At 38.7% G+C, this 17,762-nt stretch overlaps 1 protein-coding gene across 1 annotated transcript in view; it reads right to left on the reverse strand.

Moving 5' to 3' along the window:
- Positions 1-2,128: 2,128 nt before the first annotated feature.
- Positions 2,129-17,762, reverse strand: part of LOC123765380 (uncharacterized) — a 111,085-nt gene continuing 95,451 nt past the window's right edge. The window contains exons 16-26 of the mRNA XM_069338401.1: positions 17,248-17,381; positions 16,844-17,000; positions 15,850-15,957; positions 14,396-14,491; positions 14,193-14,306; positions 12,488-12,690; positions 12,176-12,347; positions 11,754-11,900; positions 10,597-10,706; positions 9,350-9,470; positions 2,129-5,327 (exon numbers count right to left, since the gene is read on the reverse strand). Coding sequence (XP_069194502.1) covers positions 5,037-5,327; positions 9,350-9,470; positions 10,597-10,706; positions 11,754-11,900; positions 12,176-12,347; positions 12,488-12,690; positions 14,193-14,306; positions 14,396-14,491; positions 15,850-15,957; positions 16,844-17,000; positions 17,248-17,381 — 1,653 coding nt within the window. The 3' untranslated portion in view covers positions 2,129-5,036. The remainder of the gene's footprint in view (positions 5,328-9,349; positions 9,471-10,596; positions 10,707-11,753; positions 11,901-12,175; positions 12,348-12,487; positions 12,691-14,192; positions 14,307-14,395; positions 14,492-15,849; positions 15,958-16,843; positions 17,001-17,247; positions 17,382-17,762) is intronic.

Here is a 17,762-nt window from a genome sequence, read left to right on the forward strand (position 1 = left end):
CTCTTAAGTAAATTACCCAAGAGCAGTCTATCACAAAGGTCCTATACATACAAATATTAATAATAAAATTCACACTGATAATTAACAAAATACAATTATTGCATTAACGTTATTTAGTTGAAAATTCACGGATACTGGACGGTACTGATTACACCATAATAGGTATATAGTACTACATATGTGAAGGGAGACTTCGATAGTTTTATCACGGTAATCGTATAAAAACAACCCGTCCTCTTAAAAAGAACGTCACTTTTGGCTCGTATGCGCATTATGGCCAAATTTGGACGTAATTTGAAATGAAATCGACTCACAAAAGTGACGTACTGTTCCGTTTTCTGTTTGAGTCGTCCGGCCGACTCTGTGAGGTTACAATAGATGACTTTCAATTCACGTTTTTCATAACGTTTTGAAACTTTATGAGAATTTCCTGCCCACCTAACCTATCAGACGACCCTTAACTTACTGTTGTTGAAAAAAAAATTCCCAAATTTATTTATTTTTTTTTTCATTTTCAGTTTACGTCCAAATTCGGCCATACGGGCAAACGGCCAAAAGCGACGTTCTTTTTAAGAGGACAGGTTGATAAAAAAGGCATCAATCTTGGAGGTCTATTTATCACCATGTGTGACACCAAACAATAAAAAGTTCTAAATATCATTCAAGATGCTAATACGAGAAAAAATGGATACCTACACATAAGTTTCAATTGGTCAATCAATTTGCAGTACTCTATTGTTATCTAATGTTAATGATAAATTGATTTGTAGGTCATTAATGTTTCTTAAGTTGTTTCGTTCATGGTTTTCAGTCAAGTTTATATGCATTCTCAGGTAAAAAAAAAAATTATTTACACTATAGTCCGGTAAAACTGTTTACAATCAGATGTTCTTTTAATAAATTGAAGGTAGAATTTTCTAACATGTAAACAGACAATTATTTCAGACAATATATATATAGTATTTCTACTCGCAGGGGAGAGATCGCCACATATTGTTGATAGGTACTCAATATCTCAAGAAAGATCAAGAATGATTATGCCTATCTATCAAGATGATTGGACAGTCTACTTATAACGCTCACGTTCAAATTGTCACATTAAACTTGCAACAATCCTGACTAGCAATCGATACTGTCTAGCGGACTTCAGACATGACTTTCAACACAAATGTGTTTTCATTTTTTTTGGTGTTTGGCTTAAGGCTTATCAACTTTACTCTTAGAGGTATATTAAGACCACAGCACTTACTTACTTCCCAAATCCTTAACTGTAGCCTCTGTTTAACGCAACAGTAAAATGTGTACTTGGATGTAACAACGATTCTTCGCGGCAGGGGATCGTATTCCAGGGACCATAGGATTAAGGACTTGCCCGAAACGCTACGCGTACTAGTGGCTCTACAAGAATGTAACAACTCTTGTATATATCTCAAAAAAATCAGCAAGAATGCTTTAATAATTAGTTCCTGAACCTTGTCAGGAACTAATTATATATATATATATATATATATATATATATATATATATATATATATATATATATATATATATATATATATATATATATATATATATATATATATATATATATATATATATATATATATATATATAATGTACTCAAAATAAACAGAAGTATTTTGACATGAACAACTTGTTTAATTCCAATATCCTTAACTTTTAATTTAAATTAAAAAAATTCACCTTTCCATTCATCAGCATCAGACCTAAAATACTGAAATGTCAAATAAAAACCAAACCGCAAAAGAAGAACCTTGTACTGAACATTGTCACTACAGAAAATAAAATAATATATACAACTAAGAGAATGAAACAATAAACTTAACTTATGTATATTGACGAAGGTTGTATATTATAACTGTACGACAACGACACCAAATACTAATTCAAATTACAATCACAATCAAACTGAATCAAAAAGCTTATACAAAATAAAAAAATTAAAGATTTAGATTATAATTTCATTAATTATAGAGAACACAAATATTATACAATATTTGACACACCAAATATTATACTCGATATTTAAATCAAGCAGAAATAATTGAAAAAAAGTAACTCAAAATGAACATAAGAAAAACTCAAAACAAGGGAGACTAAAAAAAAAAATTATTGTACAGGTATTGACGTCTACATTAAGCTTAATTAAAACGAAAACTAAACTATTAAAAAGATTTACATTGTACAGAACTGGACAGCAGAAACATTATTAGTGACCTGAGGCCGCAGCTCTCTGTTTATATATCTGAGAGCTAATATTATAAATACGATTCCATTATCCACAAGTCAGACTAACCATAAGCATGTTTCCAAAAGTTCGGAATCCGACTCTTGCAAAGAATGAATTATTGTCTTATAATAATAATTCCCAATATCTGAAAATGCAACCCGTTCTCGCACTCTCTTATAGTCAATATCTTGCTTATGAATAAATGCATATGTGACATACTAATTTATTGTGAATATTTGAGTTTACTTTGAAAAGCGAAAATGCTGGCTTAGATAATGGTACGTCAGTCCTCAGAGTCCTCTGTTCTCTAGTATCATAATTGTAAAGTTCCTCCCGAAACGCTATGCGAGTTAGTGGCTTTGCAAGAATGTAAACATATCAATCTCATGTAATCTTACCAACCCATTGTACCTTCTTGTAAATAAAATTATTATTATTCCGAATGGAATTTCTACCATATCCCGTATAACAGCTACAACATTTACACATGTATACAATACTAGAGCACAAAAGAATAGTCACTCGATCATCAAATTTAAAATAAGACCATATACGTATTAACGAAAATAAACTTTAAGTCCACTTCAGGATAATAATGTCAAAAATTCTTTATTTGACTTCTCATGGAGTTACTGATGGAACCATGAAAGGTAACCTGATGTACTTAACATCCCCTTTTACCGTAGTAATCTGACAAGAAGGGCAAAGCGTCTTATATAAGAAATTCCTTATAAGATTATACATCATGTGGCATGGGTAACCATTATTTGAAAAAATTATTTCACTAGAAAATTAATTTCTTGATCAAAGTAGGACCATGAAGTTCATAACACAAAAGCTCTATTTAACGGATTAATCAGGAACAAATTAATTATATTTTAAACATAGACCTGTGAATGATGCTTTCCTGTATACTTCAATATTAAAACCATTTTCGTTCACCATTAAATTTAAAATTAAGCAAGGCTTTCTGAATTATCCCATTCACACTCTGCAGTAAATCGAATATTATGATGTACATTGAGCTGCTCTCTAAATTTACCGACATGAAAATGACTCTTGAACAACAGTGTCATCTATATATTTCTTATTCACAATCGGTTTAAAATCCAGAGGACATCTATCCAGCCAATTTCTCTCACGGAAGCACAAGAATGCATTAACAACCCCGGGGCTTAATGGAAATTTCATTATTACCCCATCAATTTGTTTACAGAAATTATTATTGAACAAAATAGGCTAAATGATAGCTCTAACAAAGATCAAAATGGCTTATTATTGAATCCCGAAACCAAATTAGAGTTAGCAACTTTAAAATTGGGATACTGGAGTCCAAAGGGACTGGGACTCTTAGGACTGGCTTATCATTATCTAAGCCAGCATCAGAGATCATGAATCATTGTCACGAGGAGAACCATTCTGTGCGCAAATCTGACATTTATATCTTAGATACATCTAAAATCGTAGATACCTAACCTAACCTAAATGACCAGTATGATTTAGGAATAATGGAATCGTTATATGCCAGCAAGCTGCGGCCTCAATTAAATAATTATGTTTCAGCTGTCCAATTGTATATACTATGTAAACTTTATCAACGATTTGATATTTCTTTTGCTTATTTGCGTTGATGAGTTTATTCTATTCCTTTTTGTTTAGTTTTCCTTGTTTTGAGTTTCGGTGACATTTTAAGCAACGACTCATAATTATTTTTGCTTAATTGAGATACTAATAATCATATTTGGTGTCTAATATAATTTTTCTGATTAATTTCGGTCATAATTATAATTTGAATTACATAGTATCTGCTGATGTTGTTAAATATTTGTCAAATCTTTTGTTGCTTGATCAATTTACGTAAACTGAGTTTTGAGTTCATTTTATTGTGTAATTAGTGTAATTTTTTGTTTTAATCTGTGTTGCAGTAAGCATCCTTGTCCAGTATAATTTTCTTGTTTTGCTGGTGACCTTTCAATTTGACTTTCTGTATAGAAATTATTTTTAATACCAAGATGCTTCGAAACGTGATGCGATTTTCACTAAAAACTTTGAAAATTTTTAAGGTCACCTTTTAGCATGCCAAACTGATAAGTATACTTTTCCCTGAACTTAATCCAGGCCTTAAGTAAACTCAGTATACACAGAAAGACGGGTACGCCTGTCTGTGTATATATATCTCCTTGTATCTCCTTGGTATTGGGCTTAAGTCCTATTAAGTCATTAAGGCCACCACAACAGCCTATTGACCATTCAGTAAAAACACTTTAGTCTTGAACATAGTCCAGGACTCTCAGTGTATATTTACTAACTATATATCTAACTATTTGTCCACACCTGAAGCTCACATATCTGACTACTGACAGCTGTTAGTGTTGCAACTGACTTTACAACTCTAATTGCACATCCACAACCGCTAAGGTTTGGTGTTGGGCTTAAAGCCGATCAACCTCTGGAGGGTTATTAAGGCCACCACACAGCCTTACAGACCAACCAGCACGTATCCTTCAGCCAAGAACATAGTCCAAAACTTAAATTATTTCTCAGTGTACGTACACCGAGAAGTTGAGTACACCGTGGTACAGATGCCCCACAACTGTCCACCCCTGCAGTTGACAACACCGGCCTGACTGCCAACACAACTGGTACACGGCACTCCGGTGGGCGCGGTTGACTTCTATACAAACCCACAACTGGTGCCACTTGTAGCTCAAATAAAAGTCTGACTTGAATAAGTCTTAGGGAAGGGGGGAAGAAGAGGTCTTTAAAGGCATTTTAAGCGAGTTTATCATACGATAATATCGTGGATCCATCTGAGAAATTTGGTGATTTTCGTGTACATTCCGGGTTGACCGCGACGTCCGCAGCCCTTACCCCAGGAGGTGATCCCGTACAGAACGTGTCTCCCGTTGATGTAACAGGTGAGAGGGCCGCCGGAGTCCCCCGTGCAGGTGTCTATCCGGCCGTCCAGGTTACCGGCGCATACCATGCCGGATGTGACCTCGAAGAGACCGTATTTGTTCTGTCCGGTGCAGGAGGACATGTTGTAAATCTGCACTCGTCCGGATCTAGGGAGGTCCTGTCCGGGAGAAAAGTAATCTTGAAACATTTGGGACAAAAAGGCATTTGATACTGTTAACTATAACTACCTCTTACATAAACTCCACCATTATGGCGTTTCGGTCCATCCTGGACCATTCTCAAGTCGATTGTGAGAATAATCGACTTGAGAATAGTCCAGGACGGACCAAAACGTCGTCATCCATTCACTTTCTAGTGTGTGGTTTGGTCTCCAGCATTATGGAATCCGTGTCCTTGCCTTAAACTATATCCGATCCTATCTTAGTGACAGACACCAATATGTAACCATCAATTATATAACCTCTCCTACTCTACATTAACTGTAGGGGTGCCACAGGGCAACATCCTAGGACCCCCTCCTATTTCTTATATAAATCAATGATCTGCCTAATGTCTCTAACATGCTTAAACCTATATTGTTTGTTGATGATACTACTCTCATCTACTCTGACCGCAACTCACTCATGTTAAATAATGTTGTAAACAATGAATTAAAAAAAGTCCACTTGTGGATGTCAACCAAAAAACTCACACTAAACATAGAAAAGGCCTATTGCATCTTATTTGGAAGCAAATTTACAACTGCAATTTAGCTTCAGATGGACAATGTAAACATTAGCAATAAAAATGATGGAAAGTTCCTTGGCCTGTACTTAGACAAGAGACTCAACTTCAGTACCCACATACAACACATAACTAAGAAAGTCTCGAAAACAGTTGGTATACTCTCTAAGATCAGATATTATGTTCCCTACTCTGCTCTCCTCTCCATATATTATGCATTTATCTGTCCCTATCTTATGGTATCTGTGCATGGGGTTCAAACTCTGCAAACCACCTCAAGTCCATCATCACCCAGCAAAAATCTGTTATCAAGACAATAACAAACTCTGCTTTCAGACAACACACAACTCCCCTGTTCAAATCCCTAAACATGCTAAACATAAATTCACTCCATACATTCTCCTGTGTCAATTACATTTACAAAATCCTTTTCTTAAGTGCAAACCATGCTCTGAAACTCTTCTTGGACAGATGTATTAGAACACATAACCACCACATCAGACATATATATATATATATATATATATATATATATATATATATATATATATATATATATATATATATATATATATATATATCCCCAGAGTCAAACTTAATCTGTATAAACACTTTATGCAAATAAAGGGAATTAGTCTATGGAACTCGCTCCCTAATGAATTGAAAAGCTGTCCAACTTTTGCTTTATTCAAAAATAAAACCAAAAAGGTCCTAATTTCATTTTCATAGTTTCCTACCTAGTGCTATCAATCCACCCCCAATATATTCATCTATGCCATGCAACTTACCATTGTAATCATTGCTGCTATCTTGTATCATATTATACACATAATTTGCTACATTATATCTTGCAATAAACTCAAATTATGTTAAAATGTACCTATGGATTACATTGTACCCTTAAATTTATTTTAATGTAACTACTTTTTTTCTGCCAAATTTCTTATACAATTTTTTTTTTGTATTTACTTGCAATGCGTTTTTGTACCTTCTTGCGATGTATTTTTGTACTTACAATGTACCTTGCCCGAAACGCATTGCGTATTAGTGGTTTTAGGCATTGTATGTACTATAAAATTATTTACCTGTAATTTTTTTCAAATTTTTCTAGAACTTACTTTCTTAAGATTATATGTGAGATTAAGGATCTGCCCGGAACGCCCGGAAGTGACTTTACAAGAATGTAACACTTCAAGTCTCTGTACTCTCATGAACGCAATGTACCTTCTTGTATATAAATAAATAAATAAATAAGATAATGAGATAACATTATCACTATATAATTTACCTGAGGGCCACCATCTTAAGTAGCCTCGAAGGGGGACAGGAAGCCAGCGGCTTCTCAAAGGTTCCATTATTCTCTAATGTGGGTTCCTATTATCGGGGAACCTGTTAGGCTTAACGAGTCTCCCTTTAGGACTAACTACTGTTTTTCTCCAGGATGCAACACACAACAGTTGTCTAACTCACAGGTACCTATTTACTGCTAAGGGAACAAAGGCATCAGCTGTAAGTGAACATTGCCAAAGTGCTTCAGTCCTGCCACGGGGATTAAACCCTGGGCCTCTAGTTGTGATCCCTATTTAGAAACAATTGTATTAAGTTCGAAAAATTTCCATATACTTCATGCAAAATAGAAACTAAGAGTAGAGGTGCTATAGAGCTAGTGAGGAGTAGAGGTGCCATAGAAATAGGGAGGAGTAGAGGTGCAATAGAGCTAGTGAGGAGTAGAGGTGCCATAGGCACAATTAGAGAACACCATGCCTATGGTGTCATAATTAACACCGCGTGTGAACATATCAGAGGTTCACAGATGTTCAATATCTTCCCACCAAATATAAGAAATACTGTCGGAAGAAAATTGGATGTTTTCAAGAGACATTTGGGCAAAGTCCAGCACAAAGTAGGAGTTTACCCAAATATCATAAGAACAGATGAGTTCTGACTCCTGTTAGCAGGCTAAGAGTTTTCCCTTCCCATAGCTCATGGTAAGCCTTACCCACTATAGTTCCCCCTGGAATTCAACCCGCCAATCGTTTAACAACTAAGTACCCAATCACTGCTGGGTGAATAGAGGCATATAGTTAAGGACTGGCACCTAGTCAATGCTCCCCGGCCAGGATACGAACCTAAGCTATATCGCTCGCGAAGCCTGGGGCGAGAGGATTACCACTGCACCACCGTGTAAGCAATAGCCAAACCAATCACGTTATCAAACAAATCTTGCTCTACGAAATCGAAAGCTACGAGGCCACCTCGTAGCCTGGTGGATAGTGCGCAGGACTCGTAATTCTGTGGCGCGGGTTCGATTCCCGCACGAGGCAGAAACAAATGGGCAAAGTTTCTTTCACCCTGAATGCCCCTGTTACCTAGCAGTAAATAGGTACCTGGGTGTTAGTCAGCTGTCACGGGCTGCTTCCTGGGGGTGGAGGCCTGGTCAAGGACCGGGCCGCGGGGACACTAAAGCCCCGAAATCAACTCAAGATAACCTCAAGAAGAAGGCCAGGCTTGAGGTCAACAACTCTCAAAATCCAGTACAGGTAAACTACTTGAGTTCAATGTGGGACTGTAACCTTTCCACCAAAGTCCGTTAGATGGGAATGGGCAAATGAATGCCAAATGAAAACTGATTTGAAATAGTTCACCATAAAAACTAACGTGCCTTAATTTTTAAAAATGGGAATTTTTATCACAAAGAAAATAAGAATGGCTTTGCTGAAAGAAAATGGGGATCCAGTTTCTGTTTCAATATAACTGTAACCATCGGGATCACAGGATCACACGTCAAGCGTGCTGTCCGCTCAGCCACTCACCTAATTGTACTCACCTAATTATGCTTGCGGGGGTTGAGCTCTGGCCCTTTGGTCCCGCCTCTCAACCGTCAATCAACAGGTGTACAGGTTCCTGAGCCTATTGGGCTCTATCATATCTACACATGAAACTGTGTATGGAGTCAGCCTCCACCACATCACTGCCTAATGCATTTCATTTGTCAACCACTCTGACACTAAAAAAGTTCTTTCTAATATCTCTGTGGCTCATTTGGGCACAAATGCCCACCGGCCTTGTGTGTGTAATTACCTAAGTGTAATTACCTAAGTGTAATTACCTAAGTGTAGTTACAGGATGAGAGCTACGCTCGTGGTGTCCCGTCATCCCAGCACTCTTTGTCATATAACGCTTTGAAACTACTGACGGTCTTGGCCTCCACCACCTTCTCACTTAACTTGTTCCAACCGTCTACCACTCTATTTGCGAATGTGAATTTTCTTATATTTCTTCGGCATCTGTGTTTAGCTAGTTTAAATCTATGACCTCTTGTTCTTGAAGTGCCAGGTCTCAGGAAATCCTCCCTGTCGATTTTATCAATCCCTGTTACTATTTTGTATGTAGTGATCATATCACCTCTTTTTCTTCTGTGTGTGTGTGTGTGTGTGTGTGTGTGTGTGTGTGTACCTGGGGTATTGGTGGTGCCCTCTCCGAAGTGGTGCCCCAGCCTGTAATACTGCACTCGCTCAGGCTGCTGTAGCTGGCTTCCTCGCTGGGTAGGCAGGCTGGCTGTACCGACTTGCCGAACCTTTGACAAATCAAGAGCATTAGATAACATATCTATATATGAATTTTTGTAAATTAGTTAAGTTATACATTCATTATCATTCATTATAGTTATACTCATCATTATTCCATGATGAGAACCTATAACGTTTTCATCATGGGTTATAAGATTATATTTAATTCACAATTAACTACATTATTTATTGTGTTTCATTAAATTATTTATTTAAATGATGTAAATATTTTTATGAAATATATGGTTAGGTATTTAAAATTTTTAAAATATTTACATAAAATGTCAGTTTCAATGTGCAGTCTTCTAAAATTTACATATATAATAACAATAATTTATATATTAACTGAGAATTTTCACACGTTTGTTTGAAAGATATAAACAATATATTTCTAAATAATTTGAAGGCCGCCTTTCACATAATGAACCCACTTTACTAATAAATCTTATTAAAGCAATATTATTGAACGGTGATGTTTCGATTGCTCACAAGGAAGATATGTATATACAGTGAGAGGTATGGACCCTGCGTCTCTCTATATACACACTGAGAGTCCACTTTAGTCCTGGACTATGTTCATGACTAAAGTGCTTTTGCTGGTTGGTCAGTACGTGCTACTACTGGGGTCTTAATAACCCCTCCAGAGGTTGATAAGTCTTAATAACCCCTCCAGAGGTTGATAGGTCTTAATAACCCCTCCAGAGGTTGATAGGTCTTAATAACCCCTCCAGAGGTTGATAGGCCTTAATAACCCTCCAGAGGTTGATAGGTCTAGAGCCCATCACCAAGATTGATCTGATACGCCCTATACCTTCCTTTCCCTACTCACTACCCTCATAGATCGCTACCCCAAGCCTACCTCTCTTTTTGGGCTCATGCTAATCTAGCTCATCAAGCTGGTCATATCCTCCAAGCAATTAATGTAACAAAGATATTTTATTTATAACATAAAGAATTAAATGACATTGGGTACTCAGTAGTAATGTATATATATTTTACAAATGTTATTTTACACAGTAAATTAAACATAGCTCTGACTAAAATTAGTTAGATTACTTGGCACCATGCACTAACTACATGCCCGTAACTGACTCTCCAAACACCCTACGTCAACTCCCAACGCCCTGAACACACCTGATTCCCCTGCCGTTTTTCCTCCCAACTTTCAAGACGGCGATGTCGTTGTTGAATTCAACTGTCATGTCGAAGTCGTCGTGCATCCACAACTTCTCGATCTGGAAGTCCTGTCCAGGAAGACATGTACAGTTAGTGTTGTCCAGAGAGGCATGGATAGTTATATCCAGGGAGGCATGGATAGTTATATCCAGGGAGGCAGGGATAGTTATATCCAGGGAGGCAGGGATAGTTATATCCAGGGAGGCATGGATAGTTATATTCAGGGAGGCATGGATAGTTATATCCAGGGAGGCATGGATAGTTATATCCAGGGAGGCAGGGATAGTTATATCCAGGGAGGCAGGGATAGTTATATCCAGGGAGGCAGGGATAGTTATATCCAGGGAGGCATGGATAGTTATATTCAGGGAGGCATGGATAGTTATATCCAGGGAGGCATGGATAGTTATATCCAGGGAGGCATGGATAGTTATATCCAGGGAGGCATGGATAGTTATATCCAGGGAGGCATGGATAGTTATATCCAGGGAGGCATGGATAGTTATATCCAGGGAGGCATGGATAGTTATATCCAGGGAGGCATGGATAGTTATATCCAGGGAGGCATGGATAGTTATATCCAGGGAGGCATGGATGGTCAATCCTGCCCAGAGAGCTGCCTCGTATGGATCAATAGTAGCTGCCTCGTATGTGCCAATAGAAGCTGCCTCGTATGTGCCAATAGAAGCTGCCTCGTATGTGCCAATAGAAGTTGCCTCGTATGTGCCAATAGAAGCTGCCTCGTATGTGCCAATAGAAGCTGCCTCGTATGTGCCAATAGAAGCTGCCTCGTATGTGCCAATAGAAGCTGCCTCGTATGTGCCAATAGAAGCTGCCTCGTATGTGCCAATAGAAGCTGCCTCGTATGTGCCAATAGAAGCTGCCTCGTATGTGCCAATAGAAGCTGCCTCGTATGTGCCAATAGAAGCTGCCTCGTATGTGCCAATAGAAGCTGCCTCGTATGGACCAATAGAAGCTGCCTCGTATGTGCCAATAGAAGCTGCCTCGTATGTGCCAATAGAAGCTGCCTCGTATGGACCAATAGAAGCTGCCTCGTATGGACCAATAAGAGCTACCTCGTATGGACCAATAAGTGTCCTATATTATATTCTTACCTCCTGTGCGCCCTCCCTGGTGTTGAGAGAATAGTCTCCCACACGGACGACGTAGCTATTTCTACCGTGAACCTTGAAGCAGTGTGCAGCCGTCAACACGTAGTCCTCAGCGATCACCACTCCCCCACAGTTGTGCTTCAGCTTCCCCTGTGGAATATTGGGGTTGTGGGAGTTGATTGAGTGCTGTGTTGAAGGTGTGGGTTGGATTTTGGAGGAGGGACGTTATTGGTGGGCGTTGGGACAGAGTATGTGGGGGATAGTTTTGTGTTTTGACAATTTTGTTCCTAATAGACATTGGAACATCATCTTTTTCCTTACATAATGAAGTCATCATATGAATCAACATCGATAATGTTCATTGTCTAAATGAACATTAGGATAAAAGTCAAAATGAGTACGATCAAAAACCACTTTAACCTCACCTCCTCCCGCAGCTGCAGAGACACCAGCCATGGGTGTTCCAGGGGCTCCTGCGTCGATCCGCCGATGATCTTAGCGAAGTTGTCGATCAGGAAGGACGACGAGGAAGTGTCGGACCGTCGACCACACCCGTCTGGCAGCGCCGTCTGGAGCCCCAGGTTGACGGCGCCACGTCTGGAACATAAACAAACCTTACTTGATGGGGGTAACAGGTGACGTATTTAATAGGATAACAGGTTTCCTTAATATGATAACAAGTGACCTACTTAATTTGATAACCGGTGACCTATTTAATCGGTTAACAAGGTACCTACTTGATCGGATAGCAGGTGACGGAGGCGTCCTCAGCATGGGCACAGTCAGAAGCTCCGGGCTGGGACTTCTTGCACTGCTTTAGATCCGTCTCGGTGCCAAGACAATCCATGGAGTCTAGCCAAACCGGCCCTGTACCTTGACCGTACCTGGCCGCCTTGTGAGCAACCGCGTCTCCATGATAGCCCAGCATACGGCATATCACCTGTGTGGATACAAGTAACATTATTCTCAAGACGGTTCGTCAGTGGATTTTGAGACCTACCCAACCTTACCCAACCTAACCAAACCTATCCTAAACTAACCCAGCCTAATCCAACCTAACCTAACCCATCCTAAACTAACCTATCTTAAGCTAACCTAACCTTACGCAACCTAACCCATCCTAAACCAACCCATCTTAATCTAACCTAACTTAAACCAACATAACCCAACTCAACCTAAACTGATCCTGCCCAACCTAACCTAATACAGCCTAACTTAAGCTAATGCATCCTAACCTAACGACATCTTCAGTACCGACATTCAGAAAACGATAATTAGAGCTAAGCATTAACAGTAAACTTACATAAATCAAGTTCGTTTTCAAAATCACGTTCTAAATTAGATACGATAGTGAGACGGGTCTATAGGCCTCAGCCATACTCCAGATCTGGTTGAGTGGTAGGCCCTCGTTGTGAAATTACAATTTGCTAATTATGTAATTCTAAACACAAAGAGAATTTAAATTCTTTACAAATTACAATGGCATCCTGAAAACAATTCTAGTTGTTAAGGGTAGCAAGGCTTATTCTTACTGAGGTAAATTATAGACCTTCTCAACTATGAATCCCATAACAGTTATGAAACTCAAGGATATAGCCATTTACTGCTAGGTGAAGGGAGCATCAGTTGAAACAAAACACGCCCAACTGTTTCTGTCCCGCCCGGGAATGAACCCAGATCCATTTGTTGTGGACTAAGGATATACAGGCATAAAAAAAAGCAAGAAATTGACTCCTGCCTATACTTGTAGCAACCATTCAGACTGGCCAGTAGAGCGACGCCCTCGCTTCCTGCTGGGTCGGCGTTCGATCCCCGAAGAACCAAGTGGGTGGACACCGTTCCCCCAGCCCTAACTTACATCTAGAACATAAGAACAAGGTAACTGCAGAAGGCCTATTGGCCCATACGAAGCAAAATCTCTTGATCTCAGCTCCTTGTCTTTGTATCCCTTCCATGTGCTATATAATCCAACCCGTTCTCACACTTTCTTACAGTCAATATTGACTTATTAAATACGTGCATATGTGACATACTAGTTTACCTTGAAAAACTTCATAGAAAACACCGACCTTACCTAACCTTCTTAGTATATTAAGATAAGCATCTTATTGCTTCGTAATTACAATTATTACTGAACCTATACCTATAATAGGTTAAGTAATAATTGTAATTACAAAGCAATAAGAAGCTTATCTTAACATACTAAGAAGGTTAGGTAAGGTCGGTGCTTTCTATGAAGCTTTACAAGGTAAACTAGTATGTCACATATGCACGTATTTAATAAGTCAATATTGACTATACGAAAGTGCGAGAACGGGTTGTATAATCACACTGGCTTAGTTCTTTATCCTGGTAATTTCTCTAAGTTTCAAAATGCACGTACGTGTTAAAAATACAGAATTTGATATGTTTCAAGAAACTTTATAGCAACTTTATAGCAACCTTGGCCTCATAGTCGTCAAAGTCGTCGTCGCAAATGGTCCCCCACTGGCCCGAGAGCTTGACCTCAACTCGTCCTGAGTTCACCGTTGGACCGTTCGATAACCGCACTTCGATCTGTTGGGAAATAAGGCAATTGATTATAGGCGCTCAGTAACTACCACGATGATCGGTGCTGAAAATCAGAGGACACCTCACCCACCTACCTCATCAGAGCAGAGGACACCCACATCCTCAGAGTGGTCACAATCAGTGACCCCCCACACGACCCCTAAGCATTGACCAAGCCAGTCCTCGTTGCCCTGCGGGGAAAAAAAATCAAGTCATCAGTTCAAATTAATATATATGTACGTCCATTACGGGCCCTTCTTATTCCATGCTTCCTCGAACTAACAAGTAGGTGATTCTGAAACATCAACAACATAGGGCTTACTACACCCCACGTTACGTGGAACTTTAGTCTAGGTAGCTGAATCTAACACAACAACTATTACAATATACGAATATCTTACCTCAACCATAGTTTATGCCGTATATATATATTGATAGGTTCACCCCGCCTTTGTGTGTATGCACCCATCCTCCGAATTGACAGTACGATTTAATACTAAGTATATTTCCTTACTGTCATATATATTACATAATTGCACTTAGGGGGCTGTTACGGTTACCTCCCCCATTTATTCTCCATGTTTTATGTTAAGATACTCAGAATTTTAGAATGATGCTTTCAAGTTTGATTAGCTACAAACAAGTTTTATATTTTCGGATTTTTTTGTTCAGTTTTATTAAACACTAGAGATTATATAAAAATTTTGAAAATATTTTGAATTACTTTACAATTTATTGAAATATTTTAGTTTTGTTTTATTAGTTTTATAAAACTGTAATATCAATATAGCTATAGGTTAAGTACTAATTGCAATTATGAAGCAATAAAATTATTTTCTTCAAACACTAAGACGGTTAGGTGAGGTCGTGGTTTTCTATCCAGCTTTTCAGGTAAACTCAAATATTCACAATATATTTGACAGTACAATTTAATACTAAGTGAAAATAAGTACAATTCCTGACTGCTATGAATAGTACATAATTGCACTTATTTGTGCTGTTACATTTACCTCCCCATCTTTGGAGGACGGGCATGTTTACTTCAGTCCTGGACAATATTCAGGACTAAAATGCACTCTATTTATTTATTTATTTATTTATTTATTTTTATACAAGAAGGTACATTGGGTTTGTGAGAATACATAGCATAATATTTACAATCTTGTAAAGCCACTAGTACGCGCAGCGTTTAGGGCAGGTCCTTGATCTAACAGATAATTTTAAGTAGGTAAATTCTAGCAGAATTAATAAAATGATAACAGATACATTGCAAGAAAAATAAATAAAAAAATAACTTGCACTCTCGTTGGTCAGTTAGTAATTGTAGTGGCCTCACAGTTCCTCTAAAGGTTACGAGATAAGCGCAGCACCAAAGCAATCTTACACGTTTCATTTCGGTATGAAACGTCGTAATTTGAAACTGAAAATAGGTGCAGAGAGTCAGAATTCGGCTCAAAAATCACGCTCAGGAGTCAAATTTCAGACATTTCAGACATTTTAAAAACTGCAGGGGGGTTTGGGCAAAATATCGAACATAAGTAACTCTTACCCTACAGCCAGCCTCGTCCAGCAGGATGTCAGAAGTACCTCGCCCAAAGAATGCGCGGGGATATGCGACAGTCCAACCTCCTTCATAACCAAGACTTCTACACACAACCTGCAATGCAAGCATTAACTCACAAACAAACATAGCTCTCTCTGCAACACGATGTTAATATGAAACATAAATCTAACATTTTCTGTAATTCAATATATAATTTGCGAAAGCAATTTTAACATTTTACATCACAAATACTTTTTTGTCTCTTAGTAAATGTATAATATTAATAACATTGACACCAGGACTCATCTATTTGTGCATACGGGTCTAAGCTTCAGTTCTTTGATTCTAGTCTTTCAACCTTCTTACAACTTGTGTATCTGGCCAAGAATCATATGCATCTAAACACTTATGTGTATACGAAACCTCTACATCTTTCTTCAATCATGGCGACTTAGTTTGTATTTATTAAACAGTTTATGAGCTCCGCAGCGCTGCGAGGTTGTTTATAACAATAATAACCTTGGCCCGAGAAGTTTACAATCTTGTAAACTGTTTAATAAATGAAAACAAAGCCGTGTATAGGAGCGTGAAGAGCCCTGACCCTTTGTTCATATTCCATTGGCCTCGATTATGTCCAGGACAATATTGTTGAGACGCCGGGAAAAAAATTCGTGCTGGAACAATGCTGTTGATTCTAGGACAATATTGTGCCAGAACAACATTATTGGGACTCAGTCCCAATGATGTATTGGGACTGAGTCCCCAGTCTCAATGTCCCATTAAGCTTCGGAGATTTGCATAAAAAACCTCAGTCTGGTATCATTTGAAAAAGAGAAAAGCAGAAGCTGAAGCAGGAAGAGCAGAAGACAAGGAGGAGGAGAAGCAGACACTGAAGCAGGAGGCCCAGAAGATGAAGCAGGAGAAGCAGAAGACGAAGCAGGAGGCCCAGAAGATGAAGCAATATGAGCAGAAGACGAAGCAGGAGGAGCCAGTACATTACCTTCGCATGGTTCTCGTCGAAGGCGTCGTCGCAGACGGTGCCCCAGCGGCCGAAGTGCTTGATGTAGACGGTGCCAGCCGTGGCGCCAACCAGCTTACTGCTGGAGGACGCCAGGCGCGTCACACCCACGTCGTCACACAGGCTCGGCGCCTCGTCACTATGGAAGGAAGTGTGTCAACCCTTCATTGCCAAAATTTGTCACACTAAACAGATGCATTGTCAACATCATCTCAAGATGTATTTGATGCCATGAATACCATTTACAATGTGGAGGAAAAGGCTGAATTCATCGTCTGGTAATGACTTATTCACACGTTCCCTAAATCCACACATCTCACCAGCCATAAAAAAACACACAGTTTTACAGCTCTAAATCTCACCAGCCCTAAAACCACACATCTTACCTGCCATCAAAGCAGTCCTTGGTTTCGTCACATACTTGAGTCCTGTGGACGCAGGTGTGGAGTCTGGGAGTACCACACTGAAACTGATCCTCATTGCAGAGTGATGTCACTGTCCGACAGGTCACGCCAGCTATCTAAGACATCATTACATCATTATTGGGTATCTGGGTGACCATGCGAGGTGGTGAGGATACATGGGAATGGGAGAGGAAGGAAGCAAGTGGATGAGTTAGTGTGTGTAATCAGTTAAGAGTTCAAGCAACATCTGCACCGATTCAACAAGCATTTACACATCTACTTAGGAACTCGTATATCTTTTCACACTCTTTGACAGCTTTGTTTACATTTATCAATCGGTTTATGAGCATCGAAATTTTCAAGTCAAATGTTAATATTGTTATAGGAAGCACTAGAACAGTCTCCTAGTGCTTATAAGTATAAATATAAACTATTTAATATATGTGAATAAAGCCGCCAAAGATTGAGAAAAGATATGATGACCAAACTAGAAGATG

The sequence above is a fragment of the Procambarus clarkii genome, chromosome 5 (genome assembly GCF_040958095.1).
Source record: "Procambarus clarkii isolate CNS0578487 chromosome 5, FALCON_Pclarkii_2.0, whole genome shotgun sequence".
In the NCBI taxonomy this organism is placed as follows: domain Eukaryota; kingdom Metazoa; phylum Arthropoda; class Malacostraca; order Decapoda; family Cambaridae; genus Procambarus; species Procambarus clarkii.